This window comes from Dermacentor albipictus, chromosome 7 (assembly GCF_038994185.2).
Source record: "Dermacentor albipictus isolate Rhodes 1998 colony chromosome 7, USDA_Dalb.pri_finalv2, whole genome shotgun sequence".
NCBI classification, from domain to species: Eukaryota; Metazoa; Arthropoda; class Arachnida; order Ixodida; family Ixodidae; genus Dermacentor; species Dermacentor albipictus.
The window spans coordinates 59849757-59876600 of record NC_091827.1 but is presented as its reverse complement, the minus strand read 5'-3'; the positions used below and the strand labels follow the sequence as shown (position 1 = coordinate 59876600).

Genomic DNA, 26844 nt, shown 5'->3' with positions numbered 1-26844 from the left:
CAGTTGCCACTTCCTGACAACTGCAGCTTATGTAACCGTAACATTTACCGGGAAACGCTCGCGGCGAACACTGTGCGTTAAGGTGAGGTTTCATATTCCTTGTTTTGTTTCCCCCGCGCGGCCGGTGCAACCGCTGGTGCGCATGCGCGGACGTGAGTGCCATCTGGAAGGGCTTCAATATGGCTTACTTCGCTTTCCTCATTATGCTTCTGCTGCACCCTCCTCCTCCACTTTCCTCTTCGCTCTCACTGTCTTTCAACTGCCACTGCGCTCTACATTCACTCTTTCATCATTCTCTGTGCTCGTTTGCTCGGTTACGCCGAGGTACGACGCCGAGGGACGCTGACGTTCAACGCAGGAACGGGCGCCTAAGAGCTGCGATCTTAAATACGCAGACTACTCAAATCCGGAAGCAGTGACAACTTACAAACAGAACCGCTCAAACACGTTATTGTCATCATTGTTCCCCTTGGCGAATAATGTTGTCAACCTAATATTCTCATAAGGAAATCTTCCTTAACGTCTACAAGTTGCCAAGGTGTCTCTTGTCTACAAAGGTGGTGATGGATATATGTCCGATTACAGGCCAATATCGATTCTTTCTGCCTTTTCGAAACATATAGAAAAAAATATTACACATGCGGGAGACCTCTCTTTTGACATAGCACAACCTTCTGGCACCATTCAAATTTGGTTACACACACAGAAACAAAAGACATTCTACTGAGAGTGCAATATTGTTACATAAAGCATTTATCCTAGACTTCCTTGAAAGTGGCCATTACGTGGTTGGAGTACTTAATAATTATTGCAAAGCATTCTATTGCATAAATAAAGCAGAATTATTAACAAACTTTCTGATTATGGCTTCCTGGAAAATTTCAGAATCTTTTAGGCAGCTATCTTTACCGAACACAACAAATCCGACAATAGAAATTTAAATCTCAGTTTATAATATAAATATCAAATACCGTAGGATATCATCCGCGGACCTTTGCTCTCTAACGTATATGTCACTCACCTAGTAATTATTGACAGAAATACAAAGTTTATCGTATAAGTCGACAATACCTATTACATTTCACAGATTCTCACCGGCGGGCACTTATAAATCGAGCTGACGATGTACTTGCACATGCATATAAGTTAAGTTCACTGGCAATAAATATTGCGACAATGGAAGCTGTAATATTTCCCACCCAAAACAAAACTATGAATGTTGACATAAACTATACTGTGAGCACGTCTAGCATGGAAGTTGTACTTGTTAAGAGACTTGGAGTTCTACTGCATGAAATCAAGTATTAGAAAGAACACGCTGAGAAGGTTCGTTTTCAGTTATCACGGGCAGTTCGAGATTCATCGAGGCTGTGGTCACTTCTCCCATCACACACAAAGCTTGCAGACCATAACTCTTTCTCCTTTTCTACTTTATCATATTGTCACCTGATATGAGGCATGACTATCATTGCAAACTTAACAGGCATTCACAGATTGGAAAAGAAAGCAGTGCGAATCTCTCGTATGGCTCCCACACTAAGCCTATCTGATTACCTCAGACAGATACCCGTTTCTGACTTTTAAATCAATTCTTATGAGCCGCTACAACGTAGGCGCTAAACATAACGACGTATTTATGCCACAACTTGCAAATCGAAATGAACATTTTCCTAATTATTTACACTGCTAAGCAGACTAACTGCACGCTGCCACTTGCTGCATCCTGCTACCTGTGTGTTTTAAACAGAGTGCAGTCAACTGTCACGCCTTTTGTGGTTTATCGCTTAGAAGTCCCAGCATCACTGTACTTTTCACTATGCATGTTGAAATAAAGGGACGTTGACTGACTTTGACCCGACTGACCAGACTTGATGTAGAGCGGGAAGCCGGATCCGTCGTGGTGACCACGTAGGTGATGAGTGACGTGGCATCGGATTACATCATTTCGGTGGTCACGCGGGTGAATCGCAGAGGCCTGCAAAAACAGCACCCCACGAACCATAGGCATCACGTGAACGTACGCGCTGGAAACTGCTCAATGACCCTTCAAGGCTGCCAAGGTCGAGACGCTCACTATGCAGTGAGCGAGAAAAGTTAGGGGAAGTGAAAATTCGTATTTATTGTTAGAACAACGATTCTTAGTGTTATAGGCATGCTAACAGTGGTTTAAGCCTGGTGGTTCACTTCATTGTTTTCTTTTTTTTTGCAGAATTCCATTTCGACATTGTAGTATTTAAGGCCTTTCCTTGGTGCTTCCCTCTACACCAAAGTATACGTCGTGCACTAGCTCATAACAGAAAAAAGATATGAATAACCCTTAATAAATGAGAAACAACTTACTGAAAACAGAGTGCACTGGGTCGTGATCAGCACTTTTGCTTCGGCAAAGAAATCGCTACTCCGCCTCATTTTTTTTACTGCGAAATGCCTATACGCGAGTTCAGCTTACTTGTATCTATTCGGTTGACTCGGTACCGTGACAATGTGCATGCAAACAGTTCTTTGACATTGTTTGACGTCTCGAGACAATTAGTATAGTGAGTATACAGAGAGAGAGAGAGAGAGAGAACACGAAGCCACGCACGGCGCTTGTATTGCTTTTACAGTGGACAAGAGGAGGAGGGGCGGCACACACGTTTTCGCACTTTATCGCGCAATGCAGCGTGCAAACACATCTGCGGCGCCAACGAGACACCAGCACGACCTCAAGCCCCATACCTTTATTTATTTATTTATTTATTTATTTATTTATTTATTTATTTATTTATTTATTTATTTATTTATTTATTTATTTATTTATTTATTTATTTATTTATTTATTTATTTATTCAGTTACCTCACAGGTTCCCAAATGAGTATTTGGTGAGGAGTGGATACAGAGAATTAGCAAAAAGAGAGGAGTACAAAGAAATTCTGCATTGTTAGCTAGTAAACACGAAAGAACAAATATCTAACAACATAAATAACGCGATAAATGAAACAAAACGACTGTGTGAAGTAGCAAGAAGGGAGTACCAACAAATTATATAAATGGTAGCTCGTGACGACGAAAGAAGGAGTCTCTAACAATGTTAACGCAATACAAAACAAACATACAAAACAAAATAAACTATGCAACTTCGCTAACAGTATTTACTTATGCGCGCAGTAAGGTTTAGATATGATGAATTATGGAAATAATATGAATAAGCGTGCTTTGAAGGACACAGGGTCAAGAATGTTAACTATGTCGTTTGGTAGGTATAATGCTGAAAGGCACGTGGTAACGCCACCTGCCAACTTGTAGAAGAAGGTTCGGCGTTCGAATGCCGTGTTTTTGTCTTTCGAATATTTATTACTATATTAAATTTCGAAAGATGGACACTTCCTAGCCGACACTTATAGAGACGCGCGTTCGTTTCCTTTGCAGCTTCCTCGAACAGGACATGTTTGAGACCGTGGAAGTCAGGGACGACCTGACCGCGTTGAAGAAACGGCGCAGGGTGTACCACTACGGCATCCTGAACATCATCGATGATCCCACACCTGTCGAAAACCTCGCAACCGTGATCGCGCCTGCTATACTCAAGGTAACGGGCAGGCACGTCATTTCAGCGATAGTCACTTCGACTAAAAGTGGCCGGCAACTTCCAAAGGGAAGCTCAGTAATGTGAAAGTTGGGCTAGTTGGTGATTAATCATCATACCTTGCTGGTGAAGCAGCGCACTGACACGGACACAGTGAAGACACAGATGAAATGACAGCGAGTGTCCACTGTGTCCGTGTCAGTGGACACAGTTTCTTAGCCTGGTCCCGAAGGTGTCGCTTAAGTGGATGGCTGCATATTGTGCCGGATAGGCTCGGCGGGGGAGACCGTTGAGCACGAGCTGTCACTCAACAAAGAAGACAGATGACACTTGTTCGCAACCTTGAAATCTTCAGCGAAGCTGTTCCTTTCGGGAAGGTGCATTTAGAGTTTTCATTGCTTCAAATTCAAAAACGCACTTTGTAACGCTGCCCGCATATGACTCGCCCGTTTGAAGCTGTGGCCTCACATAATATGATTTTTTTTTGCACTCTCTTAAGTAACATACTATGAAGTCTATATTCTATTCATACCCGTCCGACTTCTAGTACTTGTTCCGTAGAGACTTGCCACCATTTTCGCTAAACTTTATCTCAGTTTTATATATCAGATTTATAGCGTGCTCAGGGGAGTGGTTGAAGTTGTGGATCGTTCGTAAAACACACTTGTGACGTTTATGATAAGGCGTTCGTACATCCGCACACTTCTAACTTCGTCTACACGTTGACCATAAGTCACTCCTAATGTTAGCCAAATGTAAGATGCCTTCTTTCGTTCACCGAGGAGACCGGAGAAACGTACTGCGAAACTGTGTAACGCATGAAAATATTCCAAAACAAACAAAAGAGGGTAGAATTTTTTTTCAAAGTGCCTGCCGCTAAATAGACTACAAACATTGTACGAACTTTTATCAGATGCTATAAAACACCCTTGCCCCTCCTCCCCACATTCCTTTCCCACATTTTCTCCGTATATATCTGGTCATTTAAAGCCATTTTAGGACTCTGAAAAACATTCCTGGTAATGACAATATGATATCCTAGAAGGCTTGAATAAGAAAGAATTTGACGCGAAGGCTGTATATTCATCAATACGCATTTAACTTCACACACTGAGTTGCCGTAGTGGTCTCCGCGCTTTTTCTAGGTTTGAACTTGGTGTAAAATGTACATATGGCAAGGAAGCAGGCTGAATTCCCCGCCGCTCGCAAAATGAACGCATAGTCATAAAGCTCCGGAGAACTCGCATATCTAATACATTAATAATACCGCAACTGGGCCACATATTTCCAACTTAGCTTATATTGTTCGAAGTCGGACGCACGTGACATGTTCAAATACGAAACGTTATGTCTGCCCCCTCCTTTCCTCCACGATGCTTTACCTGCGAATACGATTGTAAACCGGTCTAGAAAGACGAAAACTTGTCATGTCTGCTAGCAGTGTGTTGCTAAATCTAGTTTTAATAGTCTACTATTAACTCAACATGTGTTAAGAAAAACGAAAAGAAAGTCTGCAGCTTCTTTGAGCGCACGACGAGAACAAAGAAGAGGCTGAGTACAGGAGCGCGCTCACATGTCTCAGCCTCTTCTTTGTTCTCGTCTTGTGCGCAACAAGCTGTATTCATGTCCTACCAACATGCCCAGTCAGTCACCTTAAAAAAAAATAGTTTGTTCAGGCAGAGAAAGTAGACCAGTTCCATGTATATGCGACTGTCTTGGAAAATCTTGCTGCTGTTCTTTTTTTTTCCCCAATATTGTGCCTGAAATAAAGAAATGGGTCTCCCGACCTTGTTGTTATTGACAGGAAATGCGGAGGCTGCTGGGCTCAAACAGAGAACGCAGCAAGGTCTTCGTCGGCGTTGGCTACTACTTCTACAATGACAAACATGCATGGACTGACCTGGAGCAAACTGCGGAAAACCTTGCATTGTGAGTACGCAACTTCCGGTGAACACATGCAGCCGACGTCTTTGGAGCGTATTGCTCCAAAGATACCCGGGAAAGGCGGAGACATTATTTTACAAGCTTCGATCCGCCCTTTTGTCCTTAGGCACTGAGAGCGCAAGATTTTCATATAAATTTCCTGTATAGCTTCCCAACTCTGTTTCCACAATTTCCTTCCCCCGATTATTTGAAGCGCTTAGACGCGAATAGCGTACCTGACTGGGAAGCGACGAAAATTGGGACAATGTATGCAAGAATATAACTACGATCACTGTTGCGCGAATTAGGTTGGCAAACTTGTTAGCGTCGAATATGTCACACGGTTGCGTTTTAATCAACGCGTCCCCGTCAGGTCAGTGTTTATTTCGGTTCATTCGAATGTTTTCCGTCTTCGGCGTCACTATAAACGCAAGCAGAACAGAAAAAGAAGTTTAGACATACTCGGGCAGTTTTTTCCGTAATTTTTATAACAACATTGTCACATATAGTGAATGGCCAAGGGAGACCTCAGCCCGGAGGCAACATTTTCGACTCGAGCACTTGCCATCGGCGGGACCCTGGCAAAAGACTCATTCTCTTAGCTCTCGTCACCGAAGTATTGTTCACTTGAAAGCACCAGTTACGCAAACAAAGGCGCCTCGGATTAGACTCGTGACATGATGCAAATTTCTTCTAGGGAAACGTTGCTTCAAGACTAAGGTTCACCTTGTTCAGCCACTGTTGCTATATTCAAAGCGCCATCTTCCCATGGAGCTTGACGTTGGGAATTACAAAAACGCGATTCAGCTCAGTCTTTCTCTCAATCGTCAATGCGATCAAACTAATAGGTGTTTGAGGTTACTTAGCTGACAATAAATATCTGAGCCGCCATTGTGGCGCATTTGCGTCCGCTTTGCACTTCTTAAGCCCGAGGGCGCGGGATTTAATTTCGGCCGTACCGGCCACATATCGGGGGAAGAGAGGGGGGGGGGTAGTGCAATGCAAAAAAAAAAAAAATCGGCCGTGTACCATGTATCGGGTGCACCTTAAAGAAATGCAGGTGGCGAAAATGAATCGCGAATCCCTACCACGGCGTGCTTCATAATCGCGTCGTTGTTGTGACACGAAAAACCACGGAATTTAAATACTGACAAATCTTCATTAGAAAAGCGGAAACATCCTACCCGGACAAATTGCTTCGCACCCGGAAGAATCACGAATACTGTGTATTGCGTAGACACTGGAAATGCCGGTTTCACCAGAATTATGTTATCTGAATACCGGAATGTTGGGTTTTTATAGATTTCTGAGGCTGCATTTGAGAGATGTCTGCGTCAGCCCACGTAAACACCTCTGAGAGATGAATTTCCACTGTAGACTCCATCCAAGATTTTCAGATTTCTGTCACGCACGTACGAAGAAGTCGTTACGAAATTCAGCAACACCGGGAACGCGTTCTGCAGTATGTAGATCCCGGTACCTGTGCTCGACGCGTCACCCGACTTATGTGTCCCTGCTTATCGTAAAAAAAGAAAAAAAAGGAAAGAGAACCACCATAAATTCCCGTAACCAAAGTTTCTGAACCCCTATTGTGAACTCTGTTTTTGTACGCCTCTGTTATTTGTCGTTTCGCTACTTTTGTTCCAGCAATTTTCCAATCGCTACTTACTAATTTCTACTGAGGATGTGGTTAATTTTCCTCATGCTTTCGCTGAACCCATGGGCTTCAACGATGACAGTCGCGCATATATCAACCACTGCGCAGATGTATTTACAATGAAATAAAACATGCTCCACCGTTTCCCTAGCTTTACCGCAGCAAGCACATGCTTCGTCTTCCCTCTTATATCTCTGCTTTGTAAGTGCCTTTTCTAAGGCATGCTGTTCTCGCATGGAAAAGTAATGAGCTTCCCTTTCAGACATCATAAATTGTTTCTTTCCCGATTCCGTTTTTTCTTCTGAAGTAGCTACTTGGGCCAGGTTTCTTTTCTATTGCCGTGACCTATGAGATTATCTCAGCTTGTCTGACTTTCCATTTGACGTTCTTTATCGCTGTGTTGCTCACCTACACGCCCTGGACATGCTGGTAAGCTTCGTAGTTATCTTCCTGCACTGTGAATCAATGTTTTTCTTCTATATTCCTCAGTCATTCTTCGTAACTAATTTTGCTAGGAACTTCCATCACCTCAAAGCTTGTCCAGCCCATACCACCCACTTGAAGTTTTCCCGTGAGCGCCCAATTCGAGGCGTCCCACAAACCTTTGGTTGCCATCGAGTCCTGATTGCAACCCTAAATTCAAACATACGATCGCATTTGCAAATGTAACTTCTCGAATCATAACACCTTTCCACATACCACTGAACCCCTCCTACGTATTGCATCCGCAACAGCCTTTGCCACAGTGCCACTCCCCGGCTGAAAAAGATGCTACTCTTCTCAAGTGTTACCGTCGAACGACAGCAATAGACAGCAGGGACCCGCTTTTGTGGAAAGTTGGTGCTGCCATTCGCCTTCTAGATTCGCGGTGGAGTTGTGTCGAGGAAAGTTCTAGATTACGAGGGTAAGTTCAAGAAGAATGAGCGGAAACAACGTTTTGGAGTCTCGGTTACAACGCTGCGCGGTTCTTTCGTTGGTTAGTTTCGGAGAGATATCTTTCTGCTCGCTCGATGTACCTCGTGTCGCTTGAATACATTTTGTTGCCCGCAGGCCTGAGGTGGACATCGTGGTGATACTGAGCACAATCCTTACGACGCCGAGCCCCGAACGATGCATCACGCTGCCCGTAAACGCTTACAAGAGCCGAGACTTGCATCCACCCAGCCTGGCAAGTGCATCTGCATGTTTACAGGGTGCATTACCAAAACGTGGGGAAAAAGGTGTATTTTTATAATATTCAAAATACTTGCGCTTCGAAGTGATTAGGAAGAAATAAAACGTGTAATAACAAAATTTCCTCTTTATGTTAAGCCCTTTTGAACGGCTTGTATACGCCTAGAGTGTAGATAGGGAAAAAAAAGACACAACGAAAATTCACCGTTGACGTTGAGGATGATAATACTCCCTAATGCGACAACTGAGCCCAGGTCTGCATGAGTTCCCATTTCCTGATATATTGGGTGTCGTGGAGAATCTCTCTCGAACGGCCCGTTGCAATCAGAGCGCAGCGTTGCTAAACAAGACACACCCAAGCACAACGATAGCTGCGATCACAGTCGGCGGTCGTCGAAAATCTGATCTAGGAGTCGGGCGCGTTGGCTTTTATACATCAATCGTCGAAGGTTCCGGTGTAATCAGTGGTGCGCGCGTGGCCTCCAGAAAGTATCACACTGTTCGCGTCGCCCGTACAATCAGATTACGAATACTCTCGAGCCATCTCGTAGTCTCCCGCGGCACTCTGCTTTTCTCCTCGCCATTTCGCCATACTCTCCACTTCCGCTTTCGTCCTCGCACTCTCTTCGCTATCAACGTCTTCCATCACCCGCTGTGCTCCGCGTTCGCTCTTTCATCCTTCGCCGTTTTCGTTCACTCGGCTACGCCGAGGGAGGACGAGGTGCACTGAAGGTCGCCGAGGCACCACGACCTTCAGTGATGCCTCCAAAAAGTTGGGTCACCTGCTAACCTCGCCGCCAATACTGCGTCACTTCGACCCTACAGCTCTGACTGAAATGTACATCGACGCCAGTGGTGCTGGACTCGGCACTGTGCTCGCGCAGCGCAAATCTGGTTTCAACGAGTACGCCGTTGCATGAGCAAGCCGCACCCTCACCAAAGCAGACCAGTTATACCGTTACGAAAAAAACGTTTCGCAATAATCGGGGCACTTGGAAAATTTCGACGCTACCTCTTTGGCCGTCCCTTCGAGGTTTTTGCAAAGCACCGTGCGCTTTGTAGACCACCCACGTTGAAAGATCCCTCAGGCCCGTTAGCCCCCTGAGCTTTGCGGTCGCAATGTTTCGACGTGCGCGTTGTCTACAAGTCTGGCCGCCACGCCAATTCGATGGCGACGTGCTTTCCCCTTTGCCCGTGTCAGTCGAAACACTGCTTGCTTGTTTGCCGTTGATAAATTACTTTCGTTCCCAGCAGGCTGCCACATGGTTTGGGAACAAGGCAATATTGCCTGGATTAGCGCTCTTGTCCGCTTTAATTCACATTCGTCGACCCTTCCTCCACCTTCTCGAGTTTCGCACCATCAAGCTTCTCAGTTCGAAATGCGGGATGGCCTTCTCTATCACCCGAACTACCTCTCTGACGGCCGCAAATGGTTGCTGGTTATAACTCGATATCTTCGTGGTGAAATATGTTCTGCATTCCACGATGATCCACAGTGTGCAGATGTCGGTGTCTTCAATAGATGCACCCACCTTCGCTCCAGGTTGCATTCACGAGGCATGTACACCGTTGTGTGCAAGTACTCTCGATCATGCCCTCACTGACAGCGCCTCAAGCATCCTGCTCAGCATGTCTCTGGTCCACTTCAGTCAATCCTGTGCCCTGCCAGTCCCTGCGATCGCATTGGCATAGGCCTGTATGAAACCCTTCCGAGCCCGGTTCCCGGAAACCGCTGGATAGTTATCGCCATCGACCTTTTACTATTGATAGTCTTCGCCACTGACGCGATACGCGGAAACAGCCGCTCTGCCTGCCGCCAGAGCTTGTGATATTGCATCCTTCATCCTTCATCATGAGAAACATTATTCTCTGTCACGGGGCACCTCGTCGACTCCTGAGGTATAGAGAACGTGTGTTCCTCTCCAAGGTAATATACGCGCTCCTTGCTGAATGTCGCATCGTTTACTGAACCACCGACGCCTACCACCCTCAAACTAATGGATTGGACTAAACGCTCTCAGATACGTTGCCTCTGATAAGACTGATTGGTACCCTATTTTGCCGTTCACGATATACGCCTACACCACTGCACCACAGGCGGCCACAGGTTTTTTGCCATTCTTCCTCTTGTAGGGCCGCGAGGCTTCGACAACGCTTGCCACCATTGTCCCGTACCTACGCGAATCATCCGAGTGGACGCGCATCCGTGAAGCTGCCCGCCATGCCGAGAAATTGCGCCAGTTGGCCCATTCTTTAACTATAGCGTCGGCCAATGGCAACAACAATCTCGACATGACTATGACCACCGGCATTTTCACTTACATCCGCATCCCTTTTATGGATTTGGTTCGCAGCTGTTCCTGCTGGCCCCTGACCCAAGCTTGTCTCAAAATATCACAAACCCTACCATGTTGTAGCGCCGACATTGCCTGTGAATTATATCGTCCAGCCAGTCATGCCACCTACGGACCAGCGCTGTCGTGAAACCATCCACGTACAGCGCGTAAAGCCGTATTACGACCCACTAATACTATGTTCACCAAGAGTCGCCAGGATGGCTCCTTTTCCAATGCGGGAGTTTGTAGTTAACAAGAATGCTCCACGCTTCAGCCACATCGCCAGTTCTTCGGAGATGAGAATGTACCGTGCTTCGAGCGGAAGAACCCTGTGCGCGGTCAACCTATCGCTTACCAGGAACGACGGCGCCTCCATTCCGTGTGCCACCGTCAAAGATGCTGACGCACTGTGAAGTCAATGCCTACTGTCGCGGCCCCTCAGTTCGCCATAGTCCTCGCGCAAGGGCCTTTCGCACCAAGCACGATCGAGAGCGCTGCAATACGACAGCATATGAGCGCCGTCACGTGGTTTTATTTATTTCGCGGGCTTTCTTCAAACGCCGAGATATATCACCGCACAGCATGTTCATCACCATAAAAAATATGGAAACTTTATAAGCATGACTAAACACACTTGGCCCTAAAACTAATATTAAAATTTTTGCATAATTCATCCTATTTAATTAACTAATTAAGCGGAATAATAAAAAATATTTACAGAGCGCCATGTGTCCGCAAACCATAGGTCATTGGCTTCATTCAGCTGCAGTTCACCACTTCTTTATTAAATCCTTGGTTCAAGCTACGTGAAACACTCTATAAATGAGATTGTAAGATACGGAAGATGCGAGTAACGATGGTAAATAAAAGGCAGGTTTCTTGTTGCGTAGAGAGGGCATGTCGTTGAACGTGCGTTATGAAATCAACAGGACAAGGCCTACCGTATGGCGACGTCACAATTCTCGAGGCCGGATCTTCTCGTGGCCTTGGCACTGCAGATGGGCGTCGTCGTGTACAGCTTCGAGGAACGACCCAATAGCGCCAAAAGTGCGCTGTACGAACATTGCACTGGCTTCGATATCTCGGACTACTCTGAGGCAAGTTCCAGTCTTCCAGCATCTTTGTATTTGCTCTTTCTTTTCTTCCTGTTCCTATAGCAATGTGCGGTGTGTGAACCCATATAGATGCACGGCTACAAATTCAACTGCAGTCGAACATGGCTATAACGAACAAGTTGATGCATAACCTAAACGAACCTTTGTGACGCTTTCTTTAATAGGCATCTGTCATCTGCAGTAGTAAAACGTGGAGCGCAAGGAATCCGTTCGTTGCTGCGACGAATCCTCTGCATAGCAGGCAGTGATGTTTTGCCTCTGCCTTGAAACTAGTTTACTGCGTCGCTAGTGTGAGCCTTCTAATTTAATAATCGCCTTCAGTGCCAGTGTTGGTTAGCGTCACTAGTGTTGACCTGCTTACAGAGTGACAAGTTTTGCCGCTACTTTGTTGTCGTCTCGGAAGAGCACAGCTTTTGTACTTGAAGCTCTCAGCTGTCTGCATCACGAGGCCGAGGGATACGTATGACGCTTGTCGGGGGAAGAACGTTGATGAGTGGTGTACAGGGGCTCAGAGCATCACGACGCACACCTTAATGCAATTAGAGCTTCACACCTCTTGCCTCCCTAGTCGCACATCGCTCTTTATTTATTTACAGTACTTAAGCCGAAGCATTCTAGCAGGGGAGTAGGTACAACATGAAGTGACTAGCACGAGTATATAATCACCCAAAAGGGAGGGATGACAAAGGAGCAATGCATCAAGATAAAAAAAAGTACATGAGGAAAGTATAGGAGTAAAGTACATGAATAACAGTACAAGAAAAAAGTTCATTCAGCCTGCAGTCATTGGTTTGGAAGAAGATTGCAATTACAAATCATGGATTAGTCTTGAAAATGCATCCCGAGGAGCACTCACAACTTCAACTGGCAACTTATTCCATTCCGAAATACTGCGGGGGAAAAAAGAAAACTTCATATAGTTCGTTTTGCAGGAAATTTCACGTATTTTGAAACTGTGGTCTCTTCTGTTTGAGGTTTAGTGGGGTGCTTTACGGCATTTTAGCTTGTCAGTGCCTGTCGCGTCAGTGTATATTGCGTGCAGGAGTTTCAGTCGGTGCTTCCGGCGTCTTATCTTTAGCGGCTCTAGTCCGATGTGTTTCTTTATTGCTGTTATGCTTGCGTGTCTGAAGTACTGCCTTGATATAAACCTGGCAGCGCGGTTTTGTATGCCTTCTAACTTATCAATCAGGTACCGCTTGTGGGGATCGCACATGTCAGTTGCATATTCTAATTGTGGCCTTACCAGCGACTTATATGCTATGGTTTTAAGAATCTGAGGGGCAGTTCAAAGGGTTCGAATAAGTAAGCTAAGCATTTTCCCGGCTTTCCTGACAGTCATATTGATATGGCTGGAAAAGGACAGATCAGCAGTTAGATGAGCCCCTAAGTATTTATTTCGTTAACCTTCCTGAGTATGGAATCTCCCAGTTTGTAGGTAGGTTCATAAGTGATTTTAGATTTAGTGAGTCTTAACTGGTAACATTTATCAGTATTCAGGCTAAGTTCCCAGTTTTGACGCCAGGAGGCTATGCTTTTGAGGAGTACGTCTGTATCATGTTGATTGCGAAGGGATCTCTAAATAACGCAGTCATCTGTGAAAAGTATAATTTGTGAGGAAATGTTTGAAGCGATGTCATTCATGTAAATTAAACACAGTGGCAGCGCCAGCACCGAGCCTTGTGGCACTCCAGAAGTGACTTGGACAAAGCTAGATTTCTTGCCGCCTATAACTACGCATTGTATTGTGTCCTTCAGGTAATCTTCAATAACCTTCATGACTTTCGCATCCAAATTAACAGTGCTCATTTTATGTATTACCAGGTCATTGGATACGGAGTCAAAGGCTTTGCGAAAATTTAGAAAGACTGCATCCGCAGGCATTCTTTTTTCAGCAGTATCTGCAAGCTCATGAAATAGTTCTATCAGCTGAGTGGTACAGCACACGCATTTTGCGAAAACCATGCTTATTTGGAAAGAAAAAATTGTTTCCTTCTAAGTGCCTTATTATATAGCTATAAAGAATGCGCTCAAAGACTTTACGACATCTGGAACAAAGTGAAATTGGCCTATAGTTTGATACGGAAGACTTGCGACAGCTACCCATTCGCGCCCGTTGCTAATAAATCTCTTAGCAAGTGGTGGACGTTCTGGGTTTCGACCACCCTCGAACTTCGGAGTCGCACTCAACCCCCCATCATGCCCGATGACGCACGCACTTCTCCAGCTCCTCCAACGGCGCCAGCCACCTTGGTTTGTGCTGGTGCCTTGCGTCAGCGAGATCCCCCTATCTTCTCCGGCACAGATGACAAAGACGTTGAAGATTGGATTTCGTCTTATGAATGAGTGAGTGCCCATAACTAGTGGGACGATATTGCCAAGTTAAGAAACGTCGCATTCTATCTTGCGGACGCTGCGATACTATGGTTTCTAAACCATGAAGCCGACCTCACTTCGTCGTTGGTCTTCAAGACCAACTTTACCAAGTTTTGGTAGGCCAGAAAGCTTCGTGCAGAACAGCGTTTGCGCACACGATCCCAAGAGGCCGGAGAGAACTTCACGAGCTACATTGAAGACATTGTTGACCTTTGCAAACGCGTGAATGCGTCGATGTCAGAGGATGAAGCGATCAAACATATAATGAAGGGTATTCAGGACGACGCCTTTCAAATGTTATTATCGAAGAGGCCTCACACTGTCGCTGAAGTGATAGCATTGCGCCAGAGTTACGACGAGTTGCGCAGGCAACGGCTTCACACTCGACGTTTTAGCCCGCCCGCCGACTGTCTGTCAAGCGTTCGAGTTGACGACAACCATGCTGCTCTGTTCTTAAAACTTCAGGAATTCGTTCACGCAGAGGTCACCCGCCAGTTATCTTTGATATCGTCTGTCCAGGAACCACCACCTGCTTTGCATCCTACGATCCGTGACTTCATTCAAGAGCAAGTATCTCAAGCCGTTCCTTCAGCCGCTGAGCAGACACCAGTCACGGCTCCTCTCACTTACGCTGAAGAAGTTTCCCGCTCTCGTGCACAACCGCCCTTGCCGCCCTCTAGTCATCACCCACCGACATTCTTGCCGTCATCTATGCCACTTCCCGACCGATGGCATTTTCATCCTATGCCGCTAACCAACCGACAGCATTTCCCGAATCCTCAACCACGACTCGGACCTTACCCTCACCTATGGCACACCTTCGATGACCGCCCTATATGTTTTGCTTGCGGTGGTGCTGGTCACCTGGTGCGCCATTGCCTTCGTTCCATGCTTCCTCTTCAGAAACTCCGGCGAGTGCCATTTTCCCAACTCCGTTTTCCTCTTCGCCTTCCAGCCTTCCTACATCTTCCTTTTCCTCTGACCGCCCAACCGCCGCTACCCGCTTTCTCCGATGGGGCGCCGTCCCGTGTCCACCGAGCAGGAAAACTGATGGCCGCAGTTCCCGAGGCACGAACTGCGTCCACGCTGCAATGCGCAAGTCCTCGGCCCTCTCCAGCCAACGTAATTGAAGTCTCTGTCGAAAAAATTACCGTCCTGGCACTTGTAGATAGAGGAGCCACCGTATTCGTAATTTCCGCCGAACTCTGCCGCTCACTATATACGAAAGGTTTTGACGCCTCTCTCTGACTTCTCCCTTAGAACCGCGAACGCTCAAAATATAACGCCTCTCGCTGCCTGTACTGCTCGCGTCTTCATTCAAGGTCTATTGTATATCGTCGAATTCGTCGTGCTGCCCTCGTGTTCCCATGAAATTATATTAGGCTGGGACTTCCTAGCAAATAATAACGCCGTTATTGACTGTTGTCACGCCGAACTCGGTTTCTGCACTTCCCGACCTTGAGACTATCGAAAACGGCCTTTCTAGTATTAAACTGTTTGTGTATGAAGACAATGTCGCCCCTTCATGTCCTTCCCTGCTTGTACCTGTGTCGTGCACCGCTATTTCTGATGGCACTGTTCTCTTTACGCCCTCTGAGTTCTTCATTCGCCGCCAATGTTCTCCGATGCCCTTTGCTCTCTTTATTCTTCGCAGTGGCGTCGCGAAAATCGTCTTCGACAATCACATGGCCTGCCCTTTAGCTTTATTTAATGGTGGATGCCTTGTTCAACCGGTCGACACCTTTTGCATCTTTGACGCTCCTGCGGTTTCTACTTCTGCGGACCCATGAAACTACTTGTGACGCTGCGGTTGATCAGTACCTCCTCGATGCTTTCCACTGCTCCATCGACGATGGCATGTCATCTTCAGAGCGAAGCCGGCTTATTGTTCTCCTGCAGAGGTTCAGCGCTTCTTTCGACAGCCATGCTTCCGGTTTGGGCCATACATCGACCGTTTTTCACCAGATAGATACCGGCAGACATCCACCTTTACGGCAGCGCCATTACCGAGTATCCGCCGCTGAGCGCCATGTCATTGACCACCAGGTTGCTGTCATGCTCAAGCGTGGCGTTGTGCAGCCTTCCAACAGTTTCCGGGCATCACCGGTCGTCCTCGTTAAGAAAAAGGATGGCTCTATTCGATTCTCCGTCTACTACTGATGTCTGAACAAGATAACGCGTAAGGACGTTCACTGGTTACCGCGCATCGACGACGCCCTCGACTGTTTGCAGGGAGCGTTCTTTTCTTCGCTGGATTTACGTTCCGAATAGTGCAAGTCCCTTTGGCACCATCTGATTGACCTAAAAGAGCATTTGTAACACCTGACTGATAATACGAATTCATCCTAATGTGTTTTGGCCTCTGTAACGCTCCAGCCACTTTTGAGAGAATGATAGATAATATTTCTGGTGGCTTCAAATGGAACACATGTGTATGCTACCTGGATGAGGTAGTTATCTTTTCCGCTTATTTCCGAACACATCTCAACCGTCTCGAGCGAGTTCTGAAATGCCTTACTGACGCAGGACTTCAACTTAGCTTAAAAAAATGTCGTTTCGGTGCCCGAAAGCTCACCATTCTTGGCCATGTTGTATCGCGAGACGGCGTCCTTCCGGATCCTGCCAAGCTCCGCGCTGTGACCGACTTTCCGCAACCAAAGAAGTTAAAGGAGCTTCAAAGGTTCCTTGGTTTATGCTCATACTTCCGACGTTTCATTAGGAATTTCGCTTCCATAAGTGCACCCCTGACAGCCCTTCTAAGTGGCAACAAAGAACTTTCCGCTAGTTCACCCGCCTGTGATGACGCCTTCACGAAATTACGCTAGCTGCTAACCTCGCCACCTATCCTCCGCCACTTCCATCCTGCAGCCCCCACAGAGGTCCACACCGATACCAGCGGCGTCGGACATGGCGCCGTAGTCGCGCATCGAAAAGCGGGGTTTTATGAATATGTCGTTGCCTACGCGAGCCGAACTCTCATAAAGGCCGAGGCTAATTACTCTGTTACAGCGAAAGAGTGTTTAGCCATTATTTGGGCCCTTGGAAAATTCCGTCCCTAATTGTATGGTCACCCTTTCGATGTCGGCACTGACCATCAGGCCCTTTGCGGGCTGTCCACCCTTGAGGACCCATCTGGCCGACTTGCTCGCTGGGCCCTTAAGCTACAGGAGTACGACATCCACGTTCTCTACCGTTCCGGCCGCGAACACACGGACGCTGGCGCCCTTTCTCTCTCACCGGTCTCCGCTGACTGCGCTTGCCTATCCGCCCTTGAGCCCACACTTACATCTCATGCACTGCGCAACATGCCATCGGAGCAGCGCAAGGATCCCTGGATCAGTGATCTCATCAGCATCCTTTCTGATCCATCCACCATCTCGCGCTCTTCACCGCCAGGCTACCCACTTCTGCATTCGCGACGGCCTTTTTTATCGTCGTAATTATTACCTCTCTGACGGTCGCAAGTGTCTTCTCGTGATACCCCGCCATCCCCATCACCTTATCTGCGACGCTTTCCACGCAGACCCTCAGTGCGTGCATGCCGGCCTCTTCAAGACCTATGCTCAACTACACATCCGATTTTATTGGCATGGCATGTACAACTACGTCCGAAAGTTCATTCGCTCCTGTGCCAGTGCCAACACCGAAAATTACCTCCCGGACAAGTCTATCCGTCACAACCCCTTCCTTGCCCTAGCCGGCCCTTTGATCGTGTTCGTACAGACATCTATGGACCGCTACCCTCCACTCCATCAGGCAACCGCTGGATTACTGCTGCAGTGGATCACTTGACCCGCTATGCTGAAACAGCTGCTCTGCCGACTGCCACCACCCGTGACGTTGCATCGTTTCTGTTACGACATTTCGTTCTTTGCCACGGTGCCCCTCGCGAACACCTGAGCGATATTGGACGCACCGTTCTTTCCGATGCTTTGAAGGCACTACTCGACGAATTCCGAATCGTCCACCGCGCACCAGTACAGCGTACCATCCGCAAACTAACGGCATAACCGAGCGCTTCTACCGTACTCTTGGTGATATGCTCTCGATGTACGTCGCCTCTGATCATTCAAACTGGGACCAAGTTCTCCCTTTGGCGACGTATGCGTACAACACCGCGGCGCAACAAACTACTGTTTTTTTGCCATTACTTTCGCCTATAGGGAGGAGAACCTTCTACTACGCTTGATACTATTCTTTCATATACACCTGACGCGTCCGAAAGTACTCCGCTATCTGAAGCTCCTCGTCATGCCGAGGAATGCCGCCAGCTTGCCCACTCATTTTCCACCGAGGACAAGTGGCAGCAGCAATTCCGTCAACCTGCCGACCGTTCTGCACCAACTTTTTCGCCTGGCTCTCTCGTATGGCTTCGGGTACCCGCTACTACACCCGGCCGCTCCTCAAAACTTGTCGCAAAATACCTAGGACCCTACCGCGTTCTGGAGCAAACGTCCTGCGTCAATTACATCGTAGAGCACCTCACGCCATCGATGGACCCACGCCATCGTGGCCACGAACTTGTTCACGTCTCTCGCATTAAGCCGTACGTACTACGACCCAATAGTAGTCTCTTCGCCTTAAGCCGTCAGGATGGCTCCTTTTTGGGTGGAGGGCCATTGTAACGAAGAAGAGTAGCCTGCCTGCGCCACAGCACCATCGCTACCGGCATGGGCTCGTGGTTGTTCTCCTTCGCCGAACGCTTGTGACTGCTACCCGTTCGCGCCCGTTGCTAATAAACCTTTTGAACATGCTTGTTTGTACCCTTAGAATAGTATACCTTCTTATCATTTCAAAACTGCTATATCTTGAATTCTTGAATGTATCAAATATATATATATATATATATATATATATATATATATATATATATATATATATATATATATATATATATATATATATATATATATATATATATATATATATATATTGTTACGAAGAGTTGCGAAGAAATGGTTTTATTTACAGGCGACGGATGATGGTCGTAGCGTGATCGCAGCCCGGCCTCTCAAGCTCTTCGTTCTCTTAGACTTCTTTTCTCTCTTCTTGTCCGCACCTTTCGTATCCGTTACATTTCCCCGCAAGCAGACGAAGCCCGTGGGGCGAGTCAGGATGGACAAGCACGGCAGAAAGACTGCAGGCGAGCAATATGAGTTAGCTGAGTTCTGCTTGACCGCCGACCATTGCACAGGAAGCGAGCTATGACGTAAGTGAGTTCGATCAGGCGGTCCACGACTACAAATGGGCCTGAATATTATGACAAGAACTTTTGGCACAATCCACGCTTGCGTTGCGATGTCCAAAGAAGAACGAAGTCACCTTTTTCCAACTATACTTGTACGTGATGGTCGTCGTATCGCTCTTTCGAACGACTTTGCGAGGCCAGAGTACGAAGATGAGCTGTTCGAAGGGCTTCGTCGGCGAGACACAAAGTCTTCGATACAGAAATGTCACTGTGCAGTACGAAGGGTAAGAAAGTGTCCAGAGGGCTTCGCGGTAACCTTGCATACAGGAGATGAAATAGGCTATAGTTCATGGTTTCGTGTTTCGCCGTGTTGTATGCGTAAGTGATGAATGGAAGCACGTCGTCCCAGTTCTTATGATTTGAGGAGACGTACATGGCAAGCATGTTGGTCAACGTTCTGTTCGTCCTTTCAACGAGGCCGTTAGTCTGTGGATGATACGGCGTGGAATGAGGGAACGGTGAAGTGCACAAACGAAGTAACTCTTCAATGGCATCAGCAGTGAACTGGCGACCACGATCGCTGATGACACGTGGTGGGCCATGACGAAGGACCATGGAACGCAGCAGGAAGATCGCCGCACAAGCAGCGGTAGAAGACGGTATGGCTGCAGTTTCTGCATGCCGTGTAAGATGGTCTACGCAGACAAAAATCCAACGGTTCTTGTTGTAAGATAACGGGAATGGATTTGAAAGGTCAATGCCTACTTGCTCGAACGGCGTACTGGGCGGTGTCAATGGCCGAAAGGGATCGGGGACAGCGGTGGTCGGTCGCTTGTGACGTTGGCATGTTTCCCAACTACCAACATAGCGCTTGGTTGTTTCGTACATCTTGGGCCAGTAAAAGCGTTCCTGTGTGCGGTGCAGCGTTCGTACGAAGCCGAAATGACCAGATGTCACATCGTCATGCATAGCGCGTAGAATGTCGGAGCGGAGACTCTCGGGGACAACAAGCAGAAAACGCGCTCCATGCCCGAAGTAATTAGTTTTGTAGAGCAATTTATCACGGACAGCAAAGCGACCGCTGCATTTAGAAGCTCGGGGGGCGACAAAAAGTGGATCGAGGGTAACGTCATTCCGTTGTTCTCGCTGAAAGTCTGGCGCGTCAGGAAACGTAGAAGTAACAGCAGCGAGACAGTCGTCAAAATTCTCAGCATCGCAGTCGGTAGTCGCAAGAGGAATCCGATAGAGGCAGTCTGCATCAGCGTGACGATGGTTACTCTTGTACGATACCACAAAGTCGTATTCCTGGAAGCGCAGCGCCCAACGTGCGAGGCGACCAGAGGGATCACGCAAACTCACCAGCCAGCATGAAGAATGGTGGTCGGTGATAATCTTGAATGGTCTACCGTAAAGACAACACCGAAATTTATGTATGGCGAAAACGGCTGCCAGGCATTCCTGTTCCGTAACCGTATGATTGCGTTCAGATTTGCTCAGGCATCGGCGGGCATATGCGACAACATGTTCTGCGCCACTGTGACGTTGTACAAGCACCGCTCCTATCCCGATTCCACTAGCATCAGTGTGAACTTCAGTCGGGCAAGATGGATCGAAGTGACGCAAGAGGGTTGCTGACGTTAGTATAAACTTCAGCTGAGGGAATGATGCGTCACACTCTGGTGTCCAAGTGAAGAATGCATTTTGTCGCAAAACACTTGTCGAAGGGTAAACGATGTCGGCAAACCGGGGAACAAAACGACGAAAATAGGAACATAGGCCAATGAATGAGCGGAGTTCTCGAGCTGAGTGCGGTGGCTTGAAGGAGTTCATCGCTTCAATCTTACGAGAATCGGGTCTGACGCCATCCTTGTCGACTAAGTGTCCCAGGACCAGTGTTTGACATTCGCCAAACCGACACTTTTTTTAGTTTAGAACCAGTCCAGCTTTCTCAATGCAGTCGAGAATGAGGCTAAGGCGTTTATGTTCTTCAAACGTGCGGCCGAAGATTACAACATCATCGAGGTAACACATGCATATCTCCCACTTTAGACCGCGTAGTACTGTGTCCATGAATCTTTCAGAGGTGGCAGGAGCATTGCAATGGCCAAAAGGCATATCAAATTCGAATAGGCCATCTGGAGTCACGAAAACGGTCTTTTCCTTGTCGGCAGGGTCCATAGGTATTTGCCAATACCCCGATCGCAAATCAAGTGTTGAGAAGTAAGAAGCAGCGTGTAAGCAATCAATGACGTCATCGATTCGCGGTAGTGGATAGACATCCTTCTTCGTCACTGCGTTTAGATGTCTGTAATCCACGCAGAATCTCCAGGAGCCATCTTTTTTTCGCACCAGGATTACTGGGGCTGCCCACGCACTACACGACTCTTGAACGACAACTTTGTTCATCATCTCCTTGACTTGCTCTGCAATAAGTTTGTGCTCGGACGATGACACTCGGTAGGGCTTCCGGCGGATGGGGTGTGCTGAGTCTGCATCTATTCTGTGACGAGCGCTAGACGACGGCAAATGAAGGGGTGCGGCTCCATGCGTGAAGTCGAATGCAGCCTCATGTCTGGCAAGGACCTGTACCAGTGCTTGCCGTTCCGATGTTCCGAGAGCCTTGACGATCATGCCGAGCATTAGCTCTTCAGAATGGCGATCATCGCAAGGAGGGCAAGCTGTAGGAACGTCCGTAGTTAGTGCCGCTATTGAGCTACATGCGGCTTTATCGAAGAGAGCGATTTTCATACCGCGAGGAAGGACAACCGGCATGGCAGAACAGTTCAGCGCCCACAATATGGCGACTCCTTTCGTCATGCACATGACAGAACAGGGCACAAGTATACTTTCTTTAGCACAGTTTATGCGAAGAGGCCTAACTACAAGGTCAACACAATCAGCATCAACAGTAGTTGCAGAAACACCACGATGGCAGGCACCACGATGGTGCAATCACTTCGTCAAGAACACTGAGTGTCTGTGTCCCTGTCTTCACCACCCGAGCTTTGCTCGGACTGTGCTGATATAAATAACTTGTTCAGTGATATTTTGCCACATCCACAGTCCACCAAAGCACCGCACTATTCACGAAAACTTATACCAAGAATAACATCGTGTGAACAACGAGAAAGAACAAGGAATTCCGACACAAACACTTTCCCAGTCAATAAAACACTCGCAGCACAAACACCAAGGGGTTGAAACCACTCGCCGCCTACTCCACGAAAGGTAATATCGTCGATCCAGGAAAACATAACCTTGTAGCCTAGACGGTTTCTGAAAGCGAGGCTAATCACAGACACAGTCGCCCCAGTATCAACTAACGCCATGGTCGGTATTCCGTCAATCGAGACATTCACTTTGTTTTTGAACATCCCAACAGGCAGAGGTATTTCTTGCAAAGACCGTCCGGCGGCCACTCCTCCATTGGCCGCGGATGCTAGTTTCGCGGTGTTGGTGACGAAGAACGGCGCCGAGGGCACGGAGACCACCGACTTGGTGGCGTCAAACTCCGCTCAGAAGCTGGCGAATCGCTGCGTCTGGTCGCGTGTGAGAAGCGGTCCATTGGAAGTAAATCGGTCGTCCGCAAGTCATATGAAGTACGGATTCTGGGTGGCGAGAACATCGGTGGTGTCCCTGGTGATTCACGACCTTGGCGACAATAACTAGCTATATGGCCTGTGGAACCGCAGTCGTAGCACACGGGAGGGTCGTGGTTCACAGCATCTTCCTCGAAACGAATGCTAGGCTGCTGCGGGCGGCGAGAAAGTTCATTGTCATGTGGATAACTTATCTCTGCTGCTCGCTGAAATCCGTTATATCCTTCATAAGTCACGTCGTGGAAGTAGGGTTGGTGCTGTTCTTGTCGCGGCCTGACAGAAGTCACAGGGCCTCGGGGGCAAAAACGCGGCTGCTCTCGTTATGGCCGAGCGTCGTAAGTAGCGCCTCTGTCGTAGAGACTTCGCTGCTGTCGGGGTGCGAGTTCATAATCCTCAGCGCCCCTCGCCGCAGGATACGGGGAGAAGGATGCCACGTTTGGCTCGAAATCTGGTGGTAGGTGGAAGCTATGAGCGCCTGGATGTGTCACTTGTGCGTGCAGCTTGAGCTCTTCCCGAACTATTTGTCGGATCGTTGAAGCCAGATCGAGGGGCTGGTTGCTGTCCACGCTTGCAACTGTCGTCACATTGGCTAGCCTGCCAAACTTGGGCGTGATGCGCCACGTGTTCAGTTGCTCGAAAGTACGACAGTGCCGAATGATGTCAACGACGGAAGCCAGGTTGTCCTTCGCGATGAGGAAATTATAAACGTCTTCGGTAATTCCTTTCAGGATTCACCCGACTTTGTCTTCTTCAGACATCCCAGAGTCCACCATCCTACACAGTTTTATTACTGCCTCAGTGTAGGTCGTGCAGGTTTCGCCTGGCACTTGCGCACGTTGCAGTAGGGTCTGCTCTGCCCTTTTCTTTTTCGTCGCGGAGTCACCGAATCACTCTTTGATTTCGGAAACAAATATTCCCGATCTTGTAAACGTTTCCTCGTGATTGTCGAACGACAACAACGCAGTATCCGTTAGAAAGAACACGACGTTCGAAGGCTGAGAAGCACTGTTCCACTTGTTGGCGGCACTCACCCGGTGATGAAGGATGAGCCCTTCCTTGACGTCTTCGTCCGATCTTCCGGCGAAGGGACGCGCATCCCTCAGTTGTAAAACGGAACTTGTCGGCGCAGCTGTTGGAATGGGCCGTTGTTCGCCTGCGTCGTGGGACATATTCAACTCCGATACTTTCGATATGAGTTCAGCAAGACCACGGCTCCGTCGAAGAACTTCTGCTTCAGCCTCCGTCTTCGGGTGTCCATGACCCCACACCCTCCACCACAACTGTTACGAAGAGTTGCGAAGAAATGGTTTTATTTACAGGCGATGGATGATGGACGTAGCGTGATCATAGCGCAGCCCGGCCTCTCAAGCTCTACGTACCCTTCGTCTTCTCTTCTCTATTCTTGCCCGCACCTTTCGTATCCGTTACACTATATATATATATATATATATATATATATATATATATATATATATATATATATATATATATATATATATATATATATATATATAAACGAGAAGAAAGGGGGTTAACCGAGGGTCCCGATTTTATTAGTCATATCCTAAGAAGCCAACCAAATGTATATATATATATATATATATATATATATATGAGTGCCCGGCGCCGTGAACCAGCCTTCGCTACGTGGAGGGGCGGTACATCCCACTCGCGCCGAGGAAATTTCACCAAATAGGGGCTACGGTGTGGATTGGGATGGCCACTCGATCGCTCGCCTTTTCAAACCTTCGCTTTTGCCATGCCGCGTTCGAAGAAAGTGTTGACCGAAGTGGACTTTGACAAACGGAAGAACAAACGTGCAGAGAGTGTCTGACGTCGAGGTGTGTGTGTAGGGGGGGGGGGGGGGGGTTCTATATGAATCCAAGCAGAAAAGTTAGAAGGGGCTACAACACCTAGCTGACATCCACCAAACGTTGTCATCCCAGCGCCACTCTTTCAATAAATTGGGCGGTTCATACACGTAGCTTGCGGGTTCATCACTTTTAAGTGCGAAGCTTTGTTTCCCAACCCACGCAACTGGCCTTGGCTGCTGCTGTTGCCTTAGAGAATAACTGCCGCTCTGAAGATAAAGAAATTACGAGCCCGGTGCCGAACACCTAACCTGCAACACTAACTAGCACAGTGAGCGCTCGTTGTCGTAGGCAGGTTGTGGCGATACGACAGGCACACTTTTTTATTAATCACAGCGACGTTAGAAACTAAGGCACTACGTTGTGCTGGGTGCTCAACTTGCGCGATAGCTAGCAGAGCTAGGGCGGCAATGACTGCGCGAAAAAGAAAAGAAAAAAATTAAAGCACTGCTGACAGTATTTCTATCGTTATTTGAATGCTCCAGGCGTGCCAGGTGCCAAAGACGGACCTCAACATCGAGAAGACAGCTGTCGGTCTTGACACCACGGCGCAGTCCAAGCCACTCATGCGGGATAGGATGCTGGCGTTTGACACGCTCAACCACCTCATTGTCAAGGTGACTTGCTTGGGCCAGAACTCTTCATATGCAAAAAAGAACGTTTAATTCTTGCGATTTTAAATCTAGTCTTACAGCAGAGCTAATCATAGTGTCCTCGGACATTAATTATAATTAGTTTGCTTGCTAAATTGTTTCTTAATACTTTTTTAGTAATCACATCATGTAATTTTGTTGCCTTTCAATAATACGTCTATTCGTGCTCCCTGCTTTAATTTCCAATTAGTGATATTCAGACGAATGCGTTAAACAGTTCATCCGATGAAATACACGATGTCCCGCGTCATTGCACAGAAATTCATGTAACCAAAACTAACCTTGAGCCTCACTTGGAGGTATGGTTACCAGATACCAGTTGACATCGCGGAGGTCGAGAGGTCTTCCGATGTCAACCCCTACCTTTGGTAAGAGTCGAACCCACTTGGAGATACGGGTTAAGAGTCGAACCCACTTGGAGATACGGGTGAACCGGCCATATCTCCAAGGGCGTCTGCTCAATACAACACTTTCGCTTACGTTGGTCGACGCCGGAGCCATGCGGAAGACGCGCACTTGCGTCTACCGGCCAATGCTTCGGAAACAGACTTGCAACCGCACTTAAAGCGCGTTTCCGCCAGCCTCTTTACCGTCAGGCTGCTTTGAAGTGAAGTTTTAACGATGGCTATTGCGATGAATTCGAAGAAACGAGGCACATTTAATTTCTAAATTTTGAAATATGTTATCCTTTAGCCGTCTACTGTCAGTCACTGTTTGCGAATGCGTTCTTCGTAAGCATGCAAAGCTTACACTACATTCAATTCGGCCTCTAGATTAGGTGCCCACACTTTTTTAAGGAAGAGAAGAATCTGTTCCTTTCGGCTTTCCCAGGCCACGATCATCATGCAGAAGCCCGACGTACGGACCAACCTGTCGTGGTTGTTGCTGAACGTTGACATGACGGACTCAACGGGCCACTGTCTCCCAGCACCCTTCGACCGCGTGAAGGGATTCAGAGACTTTTACTACCAGCGAGCACGGATGCCGAAGGGTTAGGCACATACCCTGCTGTGTGGTAATTGCGCAAAGACGCGCAGGTGTCGCACCCTTTTGCGAGCCGTCGTGTAAGGTGTCTGTGGGCGGGCTTTTTTGTTAGCCCTACGTCACCAGGTAGAAAAGAAAAGCTTATATTTTTATTCAGCGTCTGTTCCTCTTTGCGGTACTGCATACGATAAACACATTGCGGTCAAAATGTTTTTGACCTTTCTCATTGCTGTTGTAAAGTGTCTTTGCGGGAGTTGTCACAGGCGGTGGATCGCCTTCGCTAATGGCTGCGACATCGGGCTTATAGATTGCAGCACCGTCGTCACATTACCGTGGATGGGCGGTAGGCGGCGCGCATTGAAATGTACGCGATGGAGGTTCGCTTTGAGCGATTTGGGCCAATTAC

The 26844-nt window shown here is 47.6% G+C and overlaps 1 protein-coding gene across 1 annotated transcript in view; it reads left to right on the top strand.

Annotated features, from left to right (window-relative positions):
- LOC135912630 (uncharacterized) overlaps positions 1 to 26595 on the top strand; it is a 37407-nt gene extending 10812 nt beyond the window's left edge. Inside the window, exons 5-10 of the mRNA XM_065445120.1 lie at positions 3410 to 3569; positions 5371 to 5495; positions 8197 to 8314; positions 11585 to 11752; positions 25287 to 25418; positions 26286 to 26595. Coding sequence (XP_065301192.1) covers positions 3410 to 3569; positions 5371 to 5495; positions 8197 to 8314; positions 11585 to 11752; positions 25287 to 25418; positions 26286 to 26450 — 868 coding nt within the window. The 3' untranslated portion in view covers positions 26451 to 26595. The remainder of the gene's footprint in view (positions 1 to 3409; positions 3570 to 5370; positions 5496 to 8196; positions 8315 to 11584; positions 11753 to 25286; positions 25419 to 26285) is intronic.
- The last annotated feature ends 249 nt before the right edge of the window (positions 26596 to 26844 follow it).